The sequence below is a fragment of the Papio anubis genome, chromosome 9 (assembly GCF_008728515.1).
Source record: "Papio anubis isolate 15944 chromosome 9, Panubis1.0, whole genome shotgun sequence".
In the NCBI taxonomy this organism is placed as follows: Eukaryota; Metazoa; Chordata; class Mammalia; order Primates; family Cercopithecidae; genus Papio; species Papio anubis.
This window is the reverse complement of record NC_044984.1, coordinates 123,490,066-123,511,431: the sequence shown is the minus strand read 5'-3', so window position 1 is coordinate 123,511,431 and position 21,366 is coordinate 123,490,066. Positions and strand designations below refer to the sequence as shown.

At 47.8% G+C, this 21,366-nt stretch overlaps 1 protein-coding gene across 1 annotated transcript in view; it reads left to right on the top strand.

The window, feature by feature from the left end:
* Positions 1-9,650, top strand: part of TMEM132D (transmembrane protein 132D) — an 835,026-nt gene extending 825,376 nt beyond the window's left edge. Inside the window, 2 exon segments of the mRNA XM_003907388.5 lie at positions 2,586-2,777; positions 6,356-9,650. Of these exon segments, the coding sequence (XP_003907437.3) occupies positions 2,586-2,777; positions 6,356-7,540 (1,377 nt within the window). The 3' untranslated portion in view covers positions 7,541-9,650.
* Positions 9,651-21,366: the final 11,716 nt, after the last annotated feature.

Sequence of the window (21,366 nt, the reverse complement as noted above, 5' to 3'; positions counted from 1 at the left end):
GGTAAACAAGCTTTTGAGGTGAGCTCATGTGATCTGAATCACAGGCACGGCCAGCAACTTCCTGCTGAGCCACTTTCCGCTGCCGAGCGTGGTCACCTAAACCTTCCCATGGCTTCAGGATATTGTGGCCGCCTCTACCGAGTCACAGCCGGCGGCCTGATGAGAACCTGAATAACTCAGACATGTGCTGAAGGAAGGAACGAAGTTATTATGCCTCCATTTGTCTCGTGGGCCCCTTCTGCTGGGGAGCGGGTGATGGAGAGGACCAGCCACAACACTCAGGTTTTGAAACAAACACTTTTACAAAACAGTGTTCTGGAAGGCTTGTAAGGGCTTGGTCATTTACCTCCCAGCTGAGAACAAAGTAGGAGTTTGTTTTCTTTCTGTATACATGTAAGGGGTGCAAGTGCAGTTTTGTTAACTGGACATATTGCGTGTCTGCCTTGTTAGCATAGCCATCACCCAAATAGTGTACATCGTAGCCAAAGGAAAAGTGTATTCCCCAGCAGCCACCCCCTCTGCAGGCAACGCGATTGTCTTATCAGGCAATCTGTGAGGCTTCGAAAACACCTGTGCATGAGGAATCATCATAACTGAGACTAGATTGGATCGTGGAAGATTTAAAACATATCCATTCTAGAAAATTGGCTGGTATATCTAAAAACTTCATTTTATCCAAGGAGGAAAATAAATGGGTTTGGGCTGTAGACCAGGAGTCACACGCTCTAATGATCTCTAAAAGCTGAGAAGCTACCGTCAGTGAGGAGAGTAGGCTGGTGTGTGCTGAAAGACAGCAGCTGATTTTCCTCTCAGTGTTAGAGAGACAACAGGGAGTGGTGGGGCCTGTGGAAAAGGGGCAAGCTCTTACAGCCAAAAGCTGCCAAGAAGAAATGCAAGTCCACTGCAGCCATATGTTCCAATTTGCTAGAAAAGCTGGAAGTCTATGTTTTTATATGAAATCTTCCAGCTCTCTAAATGATGATAATTCTACCTTAAAATATGACTTATGTCAGACAAAACATATCTGCCTCATAGATGAGAGCTTGCAACCTCCATAATTGACTAAGAAGTTGAAAGACCTGAATCCCTATCATAAATCTATAGGCTAAACTGAAACTGATGTCCAGAAACTCACAGTGAGATGAGAATTTGGTATTAACATCTTCCCTTAAGTGACAATTGAAGTGCAAAGGGGAAAAGACATACCGTTCTGAAATCAGGTGTCGGGGAACAGGAAGTGGGCCAGCTTCGCACACGTTAAACGTGAACATTATTTTGGTGAGGCATCTACTCCTGCGAGCCTTGGTTCTTTTTTTCTTTTTTCTCACTGCGTCCTCCTGAGTCATAAATTCACTAGTCCACTTTCTTCTGGGGACGCATCTCTCCCGCTCGCTGCCATTTAAATTGTCCCAATCGGACCGGAAAGTGAAGGTGGCGTTCGGATAGAAGTATGGAGCTTTGATTCCTGGTCTTAAAGGGTCCTAGGAAAACTGCTGTCTTGACATACATCATAAATATCACCAAAAACTTGAAAAGAGAAAGAGGTCGAGAAAGCAGGAGAACAGAGAATGAAGCCCTTCCCTTCCAGAAGGTTGAGTTACACCGGGCCGCGAGGCATCTAAGACAGCTCTTTATCGTTGGGACGAAGGGTGAGAGGAGGAAGAGGTGATTCCACAGACGTTCCTCAAAAGCAGGATTAATCCCAGCACTTTGGGAGGCCGAGGCAGGTGAATCACAAAGTCAGGAGATCGAGACCATCCTGGCTAACACGGTGAAACCCTGTCTCTACTAAAAACACACACACACACACACACAAAAAAAAAAAAAAAAAAAAAAAAGGATTTCCTGTCCAGGGTCTAAACTGCACATAAGCCTCATTTTCCAGGTCATTCCAGGTGTCCACAGGAGAAATGAGGCTTTGGGTTGTTGGCGTCAGGCATAGACACTCAGAACCTACATTTATCAGAATATGCCCGACGATATTCCACATCATCAGGCATCATACGCTTTGTTTCCCAAAGTGTACAGTGTGGCCTCCAGTGACACACATGATTGAGATGGACCAGCAGGATCCACCTTCCAGTTGCACATTGGTTTTCGTGTGCAAGAGAGAAAGCCGTCAATATGTAACCAGTACACCCAACCCATTGTTCGCTGGTGATAGAAAGGCTTTTGAAAAAACAAATTTTAGTAAAATAAATACTTTTAAACAAAATACACACACTAAAGAGTAGAGAGATGATCTGTGATGTAGAAAAATCATAAAGTTAATAGTCAAATGAAAATGTCAGTTCCTCCTGTCCAGGATGGAGCATGGTGGGAAATGGAGCTGATGTGTGGGGAGGGGCCAAGCCCTGCCTGCCCACTACTTGACACCACCTTGCTTTATGCAAAAAATGCTTTCCATTTTCTCAAGCAAAATATGTGATTTAGAAGGCGGTGTCAGTGGGAAAGACCTGTTCTCATACTTTCTGGCTCACACATTGCCCTGTAGCTGCCTGCACACCTGGCACTTCCTCCTGCAACTGGAGGCAGTGCCTGGACCACAGAAAGCCTTTCCTTGTCATGTCGCTTCCGCCCTCCAGATCCTGTCTCCTCTGTCAGACACCATCCTCGCTGAAAAGACCATCACCGTGCTGGACGAGAAGGTGACCATCACAGACCTCGGGGTGCAGCTGGTGACAGGGCTGTCGCTCTCCTTGCAGCTCAGCCCAGGAAGCAACAGAGCCATCTTTGCCACTGCAGTGGCTCAGGAACTTCTGCAGAGGCCAAAACAGGTATGGAGGAGGGTTTGAGACACACTTCAGCAGGGGTCCCACACCAAGTGGATCACACACCAGGCGGGTCCCATGCCAGGCAGGTGGCACAATAGAGTGGGATCACATATCAGGTGTTTCTCCGTCTGCAAAGGGCTCTTATGAAGCAGGTGACTGCTCTGCCTCATGTTTCCCAGCTCCCTCATGCGGAGATGAAAAAAATAAATACAAATATACATAAGGTTTGCAACATGTAAAAATGAGAAGCCACTAAGGGGCAGGAGCCCTGGAGGAAAGGCCCGCCCCTCATCCACCACAGTGCAGGTGCATGCAGGTGGTCACCTGTGCTCTCCACATCCTTCCTGCTTCCATGAGGGCATGAGGGCACGTGCAGGCTCAGAGCAGGTGCACAGCCTGCTGCCAAGGTCCTGATGGAGTGGAGCGTGACAGACCTGCTGAGTGGGGAGCCCGTGGCGGGACATCGCTTCCAGACCATTCATTGTTCAGCTCAAGGCAGAAACAGAGAATTCATAGGGATGTCAGTCACAATTTTCTTTTACTTTATTTGGAACCAGTGTGAGCTAATAGAGTGTGTTGTGTGTTTCTGTGTGTTGTATGTGTGTATTGCATGTGTGTTATATGTGTGCATATGTATACATGTGTTGTGTCTATATATGTTGTGTACATATGTTGTTTTTGCTTTGTGTGTCTATGTGTATGCATGTGTGTGTCTTGTGTCCGTATTTTGTGTTGCTTGTTTTGTGTTGTGTGTGTTGCATGTATGCTTGTGTTATATAGGCACCTGTATGCATGTATGTGTTGTGAATATATTGTGTTGTATGTATGCATTGCATGTGTCTATGTGTCATGTGTATACATATGTGTGTGTGCTGTGGGTCTATGTATGTGTGTCATGTATGTTTTTGCTTTATGCGTGTGTGTATATGCATGTTTGTCTTGTGTCAGTATTTTGTGTTGTATGTATGTTTGTGTTGTATAGGCACCTGTGTACATGTATATGTGTATATGTTGTGAATGTATTGTGTGTTGTGTGTATGTGTGTGGTGCATGTGTTTGTATGTGGATACAATGGCTTACAAAGGGGACTGTTATAGGGGACCTTTGAAAGTAGTATGTTCTCCCTCATTAGAGGTAGATAAACATTATTTCTTAGAACATAGGAATTTGGGTGAAGCTCGCTTAACAACAAAACATGGTGGTTGCAGGTCATTAGTTCTTTGTGCCCCATGAAAAGGGATCATCTTCATGTGGGCAGCTGGAATCCCTCCAGCCCAAATGGGCTATTGTTCTGACTGCTTCCCTTCTGGATCCAGAGCCTTTTCTGCACACTCTCCCTCAGCAGGATGAGGTACCAGGCCTGCCCTGCCTTCGTGCACCAGCAGCGGCTGTGACCATGTTCAGAGGAGGCAGGAGTGCCACACTGGACTTGCCAAGAGGCACAAGGCGCCTTCCCACTTTCCCAGCCTGCACCTATCATGTAATGCTCCCCTCTCAGGCATGAGCTAATCTCCTAGTCCTTATACTACAGTCTTTGTTTGCAGAGTTTTTGATTAGAAAACACTTGAAAGTGGATGATCCCAATAACAGGATTGAATTTTTGGGCAAAGCAAACCTCCTTTTCTCAAGGAAGAATGCCAGCCGAGAGGCAAGTTACAGATGGCAATGAAGAAATAACCTGAGGCTTTTCACTGTCTTTGTGGGTGATAACATCAGCTGACCACCAGCTAGGCGTTAAGGAAGGGATAAGATGCAGCTAGAAGGCGGCCAGAAAGCTAATCCGTTCCTGACATGCAGAGCTAAACATGCTACCCTGAGATTTGCTCCATAGGTGGTTTGCAGGGCTCTCACTCCCTGCCTGCAACTTGGCTCTGACAGTGGTAGTTTCAAGAACTCCGTTGTGCATTTGAATGCTCTGCTTAGATTTCGTGGCAGATTGAGAGAACCTGGTAAGTCAGTGTCATGTCCAGTAGCTTTTGCACTGTGCCTTGGCAAGGTTCTCCACTTAGCAGGGAGTCCAAGCCAATGTCTAACAGCGTAAGTATTTCTTGGCTGAGCTGAAGGAAGGAGCAGAGGCCACCAGCCACATTTGAGGAGCCTTTCTTCTTACTTCCAAAGACTAAATAACAACTGTGTAAAATTACTTCTGTCATGGTCAGGGGCCAGTGGGTTGTAAGAGAAAAAAGTCCACCCCAGGAAAAGCTTAAATAACAAAGGTTGTGTTATGAGGATTGGAGGGATCTCACAGAACCCAGCTGCAAGACCTTGGAGGAAAGGGAAGGTCAACACTCTCATGCCCACTCTCTCTCTCTCTCACCTGTGTTTTTACTTTGGTCTAACTCATTATTGTCTTCCTATGGATAAATGCCATGCCCAAATATTTGCTTACACGTAGTCCATAAGAGGGCTTCATTCCCAATTTTATATGAGCCCCCACCACACAGCTTCTCAACCTGACTTTGCCAGTCTTGTCTTTCTGGTTTCAAGTTTGAGACAGAAAGAGAAAGAGAGAGACAGAGGGTGAGAGTCATGCTGGCTGGCTCAGCGTTGCTGAGATTGATGGCTCTAATGGCAGCAGCTGTCTCGTTCCAATCAGCTGTTGCTGTGGCCCAGCGGGCAGGGTCAGGGGCCGCCTAGTGCTGTTCATCATCTCGGGCTTGGGGCGGAGCAGGTTCTCCGAGAGGGAGGGAGGAGGGAGGAAGCAATGGATCTGCCGCTGCGCTGTCAAGCATAATGACATCTTCACCAAAATTAAAGGCTGGCATGAAATTGGAGGTTATCTCCAATGATCTGCCCGGTCAAACTATTTGCAAAGAAAGTTGGTCTAAATCAACAGAGTGAAAACAGCAAGAGACTGAGAGGTGCACAAACCCCGGCTCTGGCTGCTTTTTGGTCTTCCAGTTTCCTCCAGTTGGGCTGGGTGAAGAAAGAGACGAAGACTCTCCAATCAAGATGCTTTCCCTCTCCTGTTGTCAGGCCTAACTACTCCCCTTCAAGCCAAGACTATGTCCTGAGGTCAGGACAGATCTACTCCTGCAGGCTCAGAAAAGACAGGGCTGGCCAAACCACAGCCTGCAGCCCTGCAGTGGGATCTCATCTAGATCAGACGCTTTTATCTGTGTTGCCAGTAATCAGTAGAGACTCAGTATTACAACTTATAAATAATGTAATAAATATTTTTCATTTGAATGCGTAACACTTGTAAATGATTCCACTCACCAGTAATTTCCTTTGTCGTGCAATTTATTATTGTTCAGAAGTCGATTCTGAATGGCCCAAGGGCCCATCTTCCTTTTAACACCTACGGGAGGAAAAAAAAAAAAAGCAAAATCTTCTTATGGATTGTTTAATACCGACCCTCTTTTGTCATTTCGTTGTTTTATTTTGCGTTTTTGCATCTTTGTGAGAATTCGTTTTCTTTTATACTCTTGGTACTTCTTATCGCTTATTTCTACACTGTTTGAAAGGCTTGTCTTTGTTCTCATAGCCATATTTTTCCATAGTGTGTCTACTGTACTAAGACTTGGGGCTCAATGAGCCTTTTGGCCCATTTTAATTAACTTACATATTTTTCTCAATAGGAAGCAGCCATCAGTTGCTGGGTCCAGTTCAGTGATGGCTCAGTCACACCCTTGGATATTTATGATGGGAAAGACTTCTCCTTGATGGCCACATCTTTGGATGAGAAGGTGGTCTCCATCCACCAAGACCCCAAATTCAAGTGGCCCATCATTGCTGCAGAAACTGAAGGACAAGGCGCTCTGGTCAAGGTGGAAATGGTTATTAGTGAATCCTGCCAGAAATCCAAGCGGAAGAGTGTGTTAGCTGTTGGAACAGCAAACATCAAAGTTAAATTTGGCCAAAATGATGCTAACCCCAACACCAGTGACAGCAGACACACAGGGGCAGGGGTTCACCTGGAAAACAATGTCAGTGACAGAAGGCCCAAAAAACCCTTGCAGGAATGGGGGAGTCAGGAAGGACAGTACTATGGCAGTTCTTCCATGGGACTCATGGAGGGACGGGGCACCACGACAGACAGGTCCATCCTGCAGAAGAAGAAAGGCCAGGAAAGCCTTTTCGATAACGACAGCCACTTGCAGACTGTCCCCAGTGACCTCACCAGCTTCCCAGCCCAGGTGGACCTCCCCAGAAGTAATGCGGAAATGGATGGGAATGACCTTATGCAGGCATCCAAAGGGCTGAGCGACTTAGAAATTGGGATGTATGCTTTGTTGGGTGTCTTCTGTTTGGCCATTTTGGTCTTCTTGATAAATTGTGTGACCTTTGCTTTAAAATACAGACACAAACAGGTTCCCTTCGAGGAGCAGGAAGGGATGAGTCACTCTCATGACTGGGTTGGGTTAAGCAACCGGACAGAGCTGTTGGAGAATCACATCAACTTTGCCTCCTCGCAAGATGAGCAAATCACTGCCATTGACAGGGGCATGGATTTCGAGGAAAGTAAATATCTCCTCAGCACAAACTCCCAAAAAAGCATCAATGGGCAGCTGTTCAAACCTTTAGGACCCATCATCATCGATGGGAAAGACCAGAAAAGTGATCCCCCAACATCCCCTACCTCAAAAAGGAAAAGGGTGAAATTTACCACCTTCACCGCCGTCTCCTCCGACGACGAGTACCCCACCAGGAACTCCATCGTGATGAGTAGCGAGGATGACATTAAGTGGGTCTGCCAGGATCTGGACCCTGGGGACTGCAAAGAGCTGCACAACTACATGGAGAGATTACATGAAAATGTGTAAGCCACACGCAGCCATTGGTTCTCACTCACCTTTCAGCCTTTAATTCCAGGATGTGTAGCAACGGTGACCCCGGAAGAGAAACAAAGCAACAGGACAAAATAAGGATGACACTGTCCATGGAGCCTCAGCCAATGACCCCGGTTCAGCAGCGAGGCCTGGAGTCCGCATCGACGCACACATTCCAGAGTACAGTGTCTTGCTTAAGAGGTTTATCATGCATGGCAAGATTTTTCAGACTTGAAACAAAAACGAGTTTGGAATCACTGAGCATCTGAGTTTCCAGGAAAGAATAGCCTCTCTCTCTCTCGAATCAAAGCAATTTGGATATTGTAAAATCCACATGGCTCCAATATTCGATATTGCAGACTACGGGAGAAAAGCGCAACTCAGGTGGAGCATCCATGGATCAATGGGAGGAAGCGGTCCTCGAAACCGGAGCAGCACATCTCGCTGTGAGCGAGATCACGGGCGGTCCAGTGCCGCCGTCCTCTGGGGGAGGCATGACTGGGAGTCATTGTCTCTCAAAGGCTGGGCCAGAGCTGGCTCAGATCATGGGCAGGCCAAGGCAGTGGCTGACAAGGACTGAAAGGGAACATGTGGGCTAACAGGCCACAAATACCTTTGTAACTACATGCCAAGGACAAATACACGGACGCAAATCCTCTGAGCCCTTCAGGGCACTTCTTTATTTGTAAACTTAAGGATACTGGGCATAGAATTTGAATCAGGTTCAAAGAACCAGGCTCTTTTGATTCCTATCAAGTTCACAATGTATCCATTTCTATTCCTCCACTGCATTGCCACCCTCCCCAGAGCCGCTGGTCACCCGTGGGTAGGGGAGGGAGAGGGCAGTTTCTAGTGTTAGCTGAGTCTTTTTTCTCCCTCTGGGTTTTGTGTCAACTCCCAAGTGACATTCTATAAAGAAGCTCCCCCCACAGACCTGGGCGTATGTCCCACGCTGTCCGTCTTTGAAGAGGCTGGTCTCTGGGCATGGGCGGTACTCACAGTGAATTCCACCGCAGGGGACACTCCCTTCCTTTTCTAGAAAGAAAACAGGGCCACTTGGGACGGGTCTTTCACTGTTCATGGCAGATCTCCTGTCCAAGAATGTGCCCTCGAGGCTGTTGAGACAAATCTGGGTGCCTGTGTGGAATGTGCAGGACGTGTGGAGTTGGGGGGTTCTGGGTGTGAACGCGGTGGGTCCAATAGGAAGCCTGGCCTCGCACACACCGGACAGCACAGAAGCCTTCTTCGCCTTGGAGGTGTGAAGGGATGAGGGGCGTCTGCGTGTGGTGGAGATGCAGGTCTGCAAGCACTTGGTCCTGCAGTCAGCCCCAAAAGGTTTCGCATTGCTTGAGATCAGCATGACTCAGGATATCCCTGAATCCCCTCACTTATGGAGCCTATGAAGATGGGGAGAAGGAGACATCAGCGAATTCCTGCCCCATATCACGCTCACTCCAAGGTAGAGAATGGTGTGTTGGGTGCCAGCCAGATAGGATCCTGAGAAAGATGGTAGGGGGCAGCGGGTGGAGGGCAGAAGAGGCCGTGCTGTTGAATCCATTCCATTTTTCACTCTTTGTCATTTTCTTTCTCTCTGCTCTTTCGATGTCTGTTTTCCAGTCTGTGTGTCTCTGTATCTCTCTCCTCCTTTGAACCTATCTCCCTGCTTCCTCTCTGTCTCTAATTTTGAGTGTGTGTCTTTACGCCTTCTCCCTCTCCATAGAATTGAATTCTCTTTAGATCATGTGTGTGTAAATTTCACCAGTTTACCCTTCCAACCTTAGCCCTCTCCCCTGCAACTGTGGTGCTATCAGTTTGCTCTTGAGACTGGGGTTTCTGCAGCCAGTAAGTCACCTGCTCTTGTCCGCAAGCTTACCTACCTTGTTTGGTTGGGTGATTAAGCTGTCACCCCTTTTGATGAGAATCCTTTGCTTTCAGTAATGTCCTCATATTTCTTTCCATTCTTACCTGTGTCATGTTCTGTTGAGTAATGCAGCCACTGCCCGCTCCCAAATCCATCTACGTGTAGAATGTACTGTAGATTGTAAGAATGTAATATATATTTATAAACTTACTGACTGTAAATATAAAGTTTGCATTCAGTGGCTTTATGGCTGTCCTTTGTCCTTCTCCATGCTGACCCCCTCCAAGGGGCTTGCATCAATCGCAAATGGCTCTGCAAAAGCTGTGGCTCTAAATGAAATGCAGATTTAAGGATCCCAGCACAATCCAATTACACCCTTACATCGTGTAGTGCTGCTCTCTGCATCGAGGGGATGTTGACACGTGATGACAAAGTGCATTGTGTACTAAGTGTCTCTCCTTCAGGACCTGAAAGGATTTGCAAATAAATCACACGTGCAATCCTCTCCTAAAAGCCTACTGACTGATAGTGGTAAGTGGAAACTGTGGCAGGCAAGCATGTATTCCAGCCTTCTTTTGGGCTGGAGTGAGGAAAATTTTCCGTCCTTCCTTTGGGTCTTGAGTGTACATACACACAGTAACTCTGGGCTGGGTTAAAAAGTTGATTGTAGATTCCTTTATCAACTGCAGCCCCAAGACAATTCTACATAACAAGAAGTTGCATGGAATCCTTATATTCATGCAAACAATAGCAAGTGATAGATCAATGTTTTACTCAGCCAGTATTTACTGAGCAGCTACTCTGTACCAGGAATAGCTGCGAGCACTAGAGACAGAGTCATACATACAGCAAACGCACATGCACTTTCAAAAACCTTACTTACATCTATTTGGGTGGGGGGAATAAACAGCACACAAAATAATTTCAGATAGTCTGGGGTTTTTGTTTTTGAGACAGGGTCTTGCTGTGTCTTGTCGCCCAGGCTGGAGTGCAGTGGCACAATCTCAGCTCACTACAACCTCTGCCTCCTAAGCACTGAAGTGATCCTCCCACCTCAGCCTCCCGAGTAGCTGGGACTACAGGCACATGCCACCACACTCAGTGAACTTTTGTAATTTTTGTAGCTATTGGGGGTCTTGCTGTGTTGCCCAGGCTGATCTTGAACTCCTGGGCTCAAGCAATCCTCCCACTTCGGCCTCCCAAAGTGCTGGGATTACAGGTGTAAGCCATGGAACCCAGCCAGTCATAAGTTTTGTAAGAGACAATGAAACTGGTTGCAGAATGGAGAAAATTGAGGCAACATTCAAAACTTTAATAATTTCACCTTAGAAATCTAGATTTCTAGCATCGCTTGAGAATTCAGACACTGGCAAAATGGAGCTGCCAATCTGACTTGGCCCCAATGGGGCAGAGTGGCACTGAGGTTCGAGTCCTCTCCACCCATGATGTCTTCTGGACCCAGAGTTGACCAACTCCATTTATGCTCCATCTCACCACTCTTCTAATAGGTGTTTCTCCCAAGTTACGGCTCTACCCAAAAGTGGGGGAAACAGAGAGGGAAGGAGCCATGTGTTTTCAAGATCATTCAGAAAGAGCTCATTGCTTTATGAAAGGGAAGAAAATTCCTGTGTGTCTCCTAGGCAAATATAGAATGTCATTGTCCACAGAACACAACTGAAGATGCCATTACGATGCAAACCGTCATGCGATCTGTGTGCCCAGAATCCAAGAAAGAACTGATAGGAAAATCTGAACTGAAATGTCCACTAGATGTCTTTTCGAGTGTGAATAAATAAGTGATGCGGGGTGGTTTCTCTCGCACCTGGCTGGTTCGCTCTCTGACGCCACCTGCGGGGCCCCTGGAGGCTCTGAGTTTCCCAAACTCCCAAGGAAGATGGTGCTGGAAGCTGGAGGGCTGCTGGCCTCATCAGCATCTCTGTGGGGGTCTGTCCCTTGCGGCTTCTCCGTTCCCTCCCTGGACTGAGGTTACAGGTACTTTACCATAACTAAGTACCACAAACTGGGCAGCTTAAATCACAGAAAGGTATTGCCTCACTTTTCTGGAAGCTTGAAGTCTGAGCTCAGTGTGTAGGCAGAGCAGGTTGCCTCGGAGGGTTTACTGGGGGAACTCCTGCAGGTCCCTCCCAGCTCCTGCGGTTGCTGGCATCCTTGGTAGTCCTTGGCTTATAGAAGCATCACTCTAATCTCTGCCTTCAGCTTCATGTGACAGACTCCCTGTGTGTGTGTGTGTGTGTGTGTGTGTGTCCAAATGTCCTCCTTTTTGTGAGCCGGGGATCTCACTTTGCTACCCAGGCTGGAGTACAGTTGTGTGATCAACTCTCACTGCTGCCTCAACCTCCTGGGCTCAAGCAATCCTCCCACCCTAGCCTCTCAAGTAGCTGGGACTACAGACACACACCACCACACCTATTTTTTTTTTAATTTTTTGTAAATATGGAGTCTCACTATGTTGCCCAGGTTGGTCTCAAACTCCTGGCCTCAAGCAATCATCCTGCCTTGGTCTCCCAAAGTGCTGGGATTACAGGATAAGCCACCGTGCCCGGCTCCAAATTTCCCCAAGGAAACTAGGGCCCACTGTACTCCCGTATGACCTCATCTCAGCTAATTACATCTGCAGTGACCCTATTTCCAAACAAAGTCATCTTCTGATACTGGGCGTTAGGACTTCCACTATGAATTTGGGGTGGGGGAGACACAGTTCAATCCATAACACCAACCACTGGTCCTAAGGTCCTAGGCAGCTAAGCCTGTGCACAAGCCGAGGGCAGCCAGTTGTGACGGCCCTGGCACTGGGCTGGTGGGGCCCACTGGCCTTCCAGGAATGTGTCTTACCCCTCAGAGCCTCGCCCTACCCTCGGTTTCACACCCATTTTACAAATGAGTCTCTGCTAAGGACACCCTGGGAGTGTAAGTGAACAATTTATCTTTTTCCTTCTGGGAAAGCTCAGAACTGTGAATTAATTACCCAGTTGGCACTTCCCAAGGTGCAGTCATTAGCTCCTTGCCACCCTTTGTTTTGCCCTTGCAGCAGCAAATGATGCTCTGGCAGGAAGATGGGTGAGCCCGGGGTGTCCCCCAGTGGAGACTGGCATCCTCTGAGCCGGTGATTACTGTGGATGACTGCTCCGGCGGGTGGAGAAGGGAGGCAGAGGTGAGAAGTGCTACAGGCCAGAGGCCCAGTGCAAGTGTGACTTGGATCGGCGGAATCTCTGCCTGGCCAACAGGTCCTTCTTCTCAAGCACACTGTGACATGCCTTCCCCACATCTGACCCCAAACGATATGTGTATATGGGAAAACATGCTGATCTCTTCATCAGAAAGTCAGAGATAGGAGAATGCAGGGTCTGTCCTTAGCACAAAGGCTACCTGTGTTGTGGGAGATATATTGGTTTTCTGGGGCCATCATAACAAATCACATAACAAAGCAAACAGGGCTGCTCACAGCAACCAGAATTTATTCTCCAAAGTCCATAGTCACGATGTTGGCAGAGGTGGTTCCTTCCAGGTGTTATGAGGTCAAATCAGCCCCATGCCTCCTCTTCCAGCTTTGGGCGGCTCATGGCAATCTGGGGTCTCCTGGCTGCTGCACACATCACTCGAGTCCCTGCCTCTGTCATCACATGACCCTATCTCCCTATGAGTCTTTGCGTCCAAGTTTTCTTCTCTTAAGCAATTCAGTCGCTGGATTTGGGATATACCCTAATTCGTATGACTTCATCTTACCTTGATGACATCTGCAAAGACCCTATTTCCAGATAAGGTCACATTCACAGGGACTAAGAGGTAAGACTTCAACATGTCTTCCTGGGGGACGCATTCCCATCCGCTCCAGGGAGAAAGAAGTCCCCACGGCAGAGAAGTTGTTCTGTCTTCCTGTTTGCTTTAAAGAGAATCCTTTCATTGCAAGTGATTTAAAAACTAAAGTGGGCTGAAGGGAAAAATAGCAGGAGTGAGGAAGAGGATGTGTTACTTTCTAGGATGGAAAAAGCAGTGGTGCATCCAACGTCTGTCCGGGATGGTTGGTCCAGGGGCTCCCTGTCTCTTCTCTCTGTTTTCCTCTGTATTTGCCTATTCGTCTTCATTCTTGGACAGCCCATTCTACCTAGCAGCCTCCGGAAGCTCTAGACTTGGTATTAAAGTCGTGCAGGTAACAATCGCAGAGCAAAGACAGTCAACTCCCAACACGTTCAAAAAAAGTCCTCCATTGCCTCCTATTGGCTGGCGTGAGTTACTGGCTAAACAGTCAGATCTGTTGACGGAATGGCCCAGGCCTGGTCACAAGTACCTCGCCCCAGCCCTGGCACTTGGAGAATGAGGAGCAAGTCCTCATCTAAACCACAGCAGAGAGACTAGGAGTAGAGGTTCCAAAGGCAGCATGGAAACACTTTGCCGTTAACTGGGGAGATGTATGCTGTTCTTGCAAAGCAATGCACCCCAGTGCGCCCTTTCATTGCCTCCTCCTGGCTTCTGTGCCCCCAGATCCCATTCCCACGAGTTTTGCTTTCTAGACATTCAAGAAGACTCCTGAACCAATATTAAAGGACCCCAGAGAATGCTGGGCCATGGTGAAGAGTGGGAGTCAGCCCCTTCACCGAAAACCTCTGTGGGGGCCCCTGCAGAGACCCTGTCCTGTCTGGCCCAGTGCCCGTGAGCGTCCCCTGCAGGGCCGGCACTCCGTGCAGCTGTTCTTTCTGCCAGAAATTCAAGCCAGACCTTGAATTTCTCACAGCTGTTTTTCCTGATGTTGAATCAAGCCTGACTCACCAATTATGCTAATAGACTCAGAGCGCGGTGGCCGATGATTGTCTTACGACTTTAAAAGCTTCCGCCTGGCTATTCTTTGTTCCCCCTGCAGGCAGAGCATTGCGAGGCCCCTGGGTGAATCTTCTAAGTGGGCAGTCAATGTTTTTCTAAATGAAAATTAACAGAGTGACCTTTAAAAAACATGATTTAAATCATGTCACTCCTGGCTTAAAACCCTCCAGTAGAGGCCCATAATTTCTGGAATAAAATCTGGACTCCATCATATGACCAAAAGGTCTTATGTGATGCAGAGCTGCCTGCCACCCACCCTCACGCCCACCGCCCGCCCACTCGCTCACTGCAGCTTCAACCCCACCGGTTTCCTTCTGTCTGTTCCTCTGTCAAAAGAAGCGCACTCCCGGCTGGGCGCGGTGGCTCACGCCTGTAATCCCAGCACTTCGGGAGGCCGAGGTGGGCAGATCACCTGAGGTCAGGAGTTCGAGACCAGCCTAGCCAACATGGCGAAAGCCCATCTCTACTAAAAATACAAAAATTAGCCAGGCATGGTTGTGGGCGCCTATAATCCCAGCTACTTGGGAGGCTGAGGCAGGAGAGTCGATTGAAGCTAGGAGATGGGAGATTGCAGTGAGCCAAGATTGAGCCACTACACTCTAGCCTGGACGATAGAGTGATACTGCACCTCAAAAAAAATAATAAAAGAAAGAAAAAAGAAGCAGCGCACTCCCACCTCAAGGCCTTTGCCCGTACTGCTTCTTTCTGGAACTCTATTCCCCCAGATTCTCAAGGTCTCACCCCTCCCCATCATGCATGTCTTGGCTCATACTTCTATTCCTAAGAGAACACATTAGAGCAGCCTCACCCCTCCCATGCCATTTTCTTCCACTCTGATCATCTTATATAGTTCATAGCATTTAGAGCACCCTGAAATTGTTCTGTTTGCTTTTAGCTTATTGTGTGTCTTCCCTAGTAGAATGTGAGTTCCAGAGGAGTAAGGAGATAGTTCAATCTGTTCCCTGCTATATACCCTGTGACTAGAGTCATGCCTACAAAGAGTCAGCAATCAATAAACATTTTTGAATGAATGGTTGCATGGCCAGATGATGGTGGATTGGAGAATGGGTGGATGGATGGATGAATGGTTGAAGGCTCATTGGATGGATGGATGGTAGATGGTTGGATGGTGGATGGATAAATGGATGAAAGTTGACTAGATGAATAGATGAATGGTGGGTGGTTGGATGGATGGATGGATGGATGGATGGATACAGGGATGGATGAAGTTTGATTAGATGGATAGATGGTAGATGATGATGGATGGATGAATGGATGGACAGACAGATAATAAATGGCTTACAGAGCATGAATGATGAAAGCACAGTCTGATAAATTTAAGTGAGCCACCTAGTGAGAACCAGGAGACTGAATGCTGCCTGAGGATTGATTTTATATAGTCCAGAGTTGCTCTGCTGTATGGACGTGACACTAGCATCTTTCACTGGGCCAAAGACAAGCCTTCATTATCTCTGTACTGGTCATTTCAGGGGAGACAAAAATAAATTAGATGCAATTTCTTCCCTCAAGAGACACATAGAAAATGAAACCTCTTCTCATCTCTTTCTATAGCAACCTTGCTGGCTTTCTTTCTAGGCCTAGCCCTCTGTGAATGAAGCATGGTTTAAATGAAACATCCCTTCCTCCCCAGATTAACCTTACTTAATGGAAGCCTTCCCCTTAACCAGGTTTCTGCCAGTCATATTCCATACAGTTGATAACTCCAGTCTACTGGTGAGTAGACATTTTCCTGGCTGTTTCAAGTTTCCAAGAAAAGGGAGGAGGCTCTCTTCTTCCTCTATAGCCCCCCCAATACTTGATACACGTTTGGACCTGGGAGTTGAAGCACAGACAGTAGTGCCCAGTGCAATTCCCAGCTGCCTTGCAGTTCAGGTGGGGGCACGCAGCTAATTCTTGGGAATAGCCATGAACAGTAATGAGAGCTGTCACTTCCAATGAGAACAGGTAAGAGCCAGTGTGAGTTCTCCATGTGCATGTTGACACATGGCATCACACAAGGGAACCTGGAGAGCACCTCGTCCTCATCAGACTCTTTTCAGCAAGAAACAGACCTTTGTTCTGCAATACCACTGGTATTTTGGGTTATTTACTACTGTAGCAGCCTGCCCCCTGACCTGATGAATACAATACTTATTAATTTATCAGATGCTGCTCGGCTTAGTGAGTGGCTGCAATCTGACGAGCACATCTTCATGTGGAAGCGGCAACTTGGTGGGAAAGGCAAGGATTGGATTCAGGCCAAACTTGGTTACTTTTCCCTTTTAAGGTTCTGCCTGACCTGGGCGCCCATGAAGTCTTGACCTGAAGGAGCAGAACAAATGCATCATCCTGAGCGTGAAGGGTCTCCCGAGGCCTCATTGTGATTTTTATTAGCAGCTGCAGGAAAGCGACAGTTGCCTGCCTTGCTCCTCGCACTCATGGCGGGTGTGAGCTCATTAGTCTGTTCACTGTCTGCTTTGCTCTGTCTGCAGTGATGCTGCCCAGAAGCCTGACTTTCCCCAGAAGGCCCCTGTGCTGGCCAGTCCTCCAGCTGTCCTGCCTGCCCTGCTCCCCTCCTGCTCCATGCAGATGTGCGTTCGTGTGGGAAGGGCTGACCCAGCTCAGAAGAGTTAGGCTCTTCTGGGCTGCACGTCCTTGCACCTCCCCACAGCTTCCTGGACACGGCAAGCAGCTTAAGGTCAGGAAACAGCAGACCCGAGCTCCGTGCCAGCTGCCTCTCCTTCTGAGAGTGGCAGATGCGAGCCGCCTTCCAAGCTCAAACCTCAGCGTGGCCTCTGCTGCTCAAAGAAAAGTGGAGGCTGCCAACGGCTCCTGTGCTCCCCATTCGTTTTTGAAGTATTTTATGATGCTAAGATCTGATTCCGTAAATACAGCCAGGAAACAAACACAAGTCACTCTTGTCCCTGAGCCTCCAGTTCATCACTATAACATGGAGAGAATGTCACTCGGATTGGGCACCCTTTGAAAAGGCCTTGCAGCTGGTAAAGGTCTGTGTGCACCCCCCAACTTTTCACAATGTATTGGTGGGTCTGCCTGAGCACACCTCTGTGGACCCCAATTCCTGTGGTTTGGTTGGTGGTTACTGCTGCCCCTTAAGACACACCCTTTTCTCGTCTGTACGTCCAAAGCTTTTTTTACTCCCCAACTTCCACTTCCGTGACCCCAGCTGAGCCCCACGACTTCAGTCTGTGCCCGCTGCTTCCCTGTGCCAAGCCTTTGCTAGAGCAGGTGAGCCCCATCCCACCACAAGTCCGGGCCACCTCATTAAAGTGGCTGGAGTGACCTTACAGGGACAGTCACAGGACCTCCACCAAGCAGCAGCCTGTTCTTGGCATGCATGCAGGAAGAGCTGTTCAAACAAAAAAACACTCAGCAGAGGTGACCATCTTGAATTGGACACAAGGGTCCCTGAGACTGTGTTATGTGGCATCGTCTGGCTAAGAGCTGGCTCTACCTTGGCCAGCCCTTGGCCTCCCCCTAGCCTGGTGGGTCTGTAGAGAAGCTGGAGTTACTTAAGCCCATGGCCTCAAGCCAGCCTTCTCTTGAACTCCAGGCCTTGTAACAAAACAGATCGTGGTCTTCCAGCCTCAAGAAGGGTAGTGAAGGCTACACCCCGGAAAAGAGATGAATGCCAATGAAAACAGAGATTTGTGTCCTTCCCAGCAGGTCGACAGAGGTCCCAGAAGACAAAATCACCAGTGCCTTCTTCTATCCCTATCATTTTAGGAGGATGTAGACCAAGAATATCTCTCAAGTCATCAGATTAAGCTAAATATCTCAGTGCATAATTTCCCTTTTCAAAATTTCCATTGCTCCATGAAAAGGAACCATCCCTGTCCACCTTCAGGGTGGGTTTTCTGGGCCACTCTGTCCTGAAAGGGCGGGAGGTTCCTTCCCATCCTCCTCCTGCCCTGGCACCTGCAGTGGCTTCAGACACCACACGAAGTAGACTTTGCTGCTCTCTCAGGGTGGTTCCATCCATTCCCAAGGGGCATTCTCCCCGCCATGACTGTCACCTATGATTTACCATGGGGAGGACAGTCACTCTGCCTGGAGCAGAGCTCAGGCACCTGTAAGTGAGACGACTTCCCGAGTTATATTTTTCTCCTTCGATAAATAAACAAAATTTAATCCTCCCAGTTTTAAAGAGCCTCGAGGAATATGCAGAACTCACTGTTGTCCCTTAGGTATTTGAAAATAACTATGCTTAACAACAGCAACAAAAGTCATCTGGATCCATGGCCTAGCAAATTCCTGCTGCTTCCCTACTTTTGAGATGCTTTAAAGTATACCAAGGTTTTGAAAATAATTCCCCATCTGTCTCGCTGCTCCTCAAATAACTGAGATGTAATCAATATGTGCAATTAAAATTTTCCATTTGTTGATATATAATTGGACAGACAAATAGCCTGAGCTCTAAGTGTCAATATATAGATCTTGGCAAGGAGGATAATCTGCTGCGAGCAGCTATTAATCATATCGTACACCTGCTTGGGAGGATTTCGGTAACTTTGTGTTGGAGAATATGAATCATTGGAGATTCCAGTCCATTAAAGATTCTAGTCTTGATCTTCAGGCTCCAAACGTCAAAGGAATTTTATCAGAGTCACACAGCTAGCAAGTAGCAAAGCTACACGTTTTGGGTAACCAGTGATTATTGGGTAGGGCATAATAGCTTCCGAACCCCTTTTTTATTACCTTCACAAATTCCCTGGGGCATCACCTGTCCTCCTTGGGCATATTCTTGATAGAACAGTAAAGGCCAGTGGCTGAGCTTTTGCCACAGAAGTTAAAGGGTTGGGGCCTTCCTGCCAGCACTGGGTGCCCGGCCAGCAGGTGGGCACAGCCTGATCCAGGGGAACCAGGCAGACGCTCTTTCGTGGGCCAGGGACTCTCAAACAAATGACCCAGGGACAAAGGAGCAGATAGAATGCCCCCATCCCACCAGGAGCAACTTGCCCCCAGTTGAGATCATTCCACAGTGTCTGCCTTCCAGCCTCCAAAGCTACCCTGTTCCCTGTCTATTTCCAAACACCCTGGTGATTCTGCGAGTTCCCAGTGGCTGTTCAGTAAAGTGTATTTTACTTTAGTAATAAGGTCCATTTCTTGCTTACAACTAAACATCCTATCTGATAAAACTGGTCTTCCTCTCAGATGCTGCCTGACAAGAAAAGGATGTCTGTTGTCTCTCTGTGACATCCAGGCCACCATCAGCTGGGGAATCTCGGATGCCCTACATTTTGATAAGGCCCCATATCAGATAGGGTACAAGCCACACTTCCAGGGAAAAGAAAATTGAGACATTAATTTCAAGTGCTGGTTTAGAAAGGAATGGTCCATGGCCAGGGGAGGCTCCGCCTCTGACTCACAAGCTCATCTAGGGATGCATTTCCTTCTACCAAGATGCTCCTCCAAGAATCACCCTCACCTACAGCCTTGCTCCACCCCAGCACTGCTGGCATTTTGGGGTGGGTGATCCTCCATGGGGGGACCGTCCCGCACATCACACGGTTTGTTGTAGCACCCCCTGGCCTCCACGCACCAGAGCCAGTCACCCCTGCCACTGGGACAAAACTAGGTCACAACCTCAGTGCCCTCATTCCAGCCCGCAGGGAGAAAGGAGGAAATAAAAGGCAGTGGTGGCTGAGCGAGCTCCTTTAGGACCTGGCCAATGCCAGGCCCCTCCCTCTGCTCCATTAGCACCAACTTGTCCCCGGTCACTCCAGCTAGAGGGGAGGCAGGAGGCGTCTCCAGCTGAGCGGCGTGAGCCTGGCTAAAGCACAGGGGATCTTTTTTGCTAAATTGGTGGGGAGAAGTCATAGATTCTGGAAACAAAGAGCAGTCTCTGTCGCAAGCCCTGACGGACCACTCCAAATGCCCGTCTCACGGGATCAACGAGAGGCAGGGCAGAGAGGCCTGGATTCAGGTTATCTCAGCTGGATATGTGTGGAGATAATTATGTAAGCACATGTGTTTAACACACATACACACAGCACACATATAAAGCATACATGTGCATAATACATACATGTACACATATACTTGTTTATATAACATCACACATACATTGTACATGCATGTACGTTATATGTGTATTTACACTCATGTATATACATAGAAAACTCCCATGTACATAACATACATGCACACATATATGCATAAATAACACACATATTTAACATATATATATACTCTCTGTTTCTTGGGTTCTCTAGGAACGGGAGACCTAGAACATAGAGAGATTGTAAGAAAAGTCAGTGGGCATCATCTCAAATGGGCAAAAGTATACTCGCCGTTGCTGCAGCAAAGCCAGTGGGTTCAGAGCAGGAGCTTTGGGGTCATAGGGACACGGATTTAAGCTTGCTGCTGGTGCTAATAACCCCATGGTACAGAAGATGCAATGAAGGTTTAAAGAGCGGAGGTTTTGAGGGCAGACAGTCACTGATTGGAATCTATGCTCTACCACTTCCTAGCTGAGGAAGTTTACTGACTCTATTCCTTGATGACTATTCCCTTGTTTACTTCACGCTAATCCTCAATCATTTCGTATGTGAAATGGGATGATAGTTGTGCAAACATCATAGGGTTGTGAGGAGGGGTAAGGAAATGGTGCACATTGGCTGGCTATAGGAAGCGTTCAGTAAACAGGAGGTATCACAGCTGTAAATAGTACCAGGTTAGCCCTTCATGGATGCTGAGGGGTGGATTATAGCACTGGGCTAGGTCAGTGGTTCCTGAGACCTACTTGGAGAAGAGTTTTTACAAAATCTAGATAGAAAAGCACCCCCTGTCCAAGGAATTTGCAGTTGATTCACTGGGGCAGGGCCTAGGAGTTTGTATTTGTAAAGGCTTCCCCCAGCTGATTCTGATGTACAGCCAGGTTTGGGAAGTGGCCTTCCAATGCTAAAAGTTTATATTCCAATTATTTAACTTCACTCTCTGCCCTTTTATCTTCATGCCAGAAATCCTAGCCTTGGTCCCTTCCCAAGCCATTAATAAACATTTACGACTCTGCCGTCCTTCCTCCTTCCAGTCCTGATCAATAGTTCTCCTCTTAGTATTTGGCACTCCTCTTCATGCACTGGGCAAGCTCTCAAGGTCA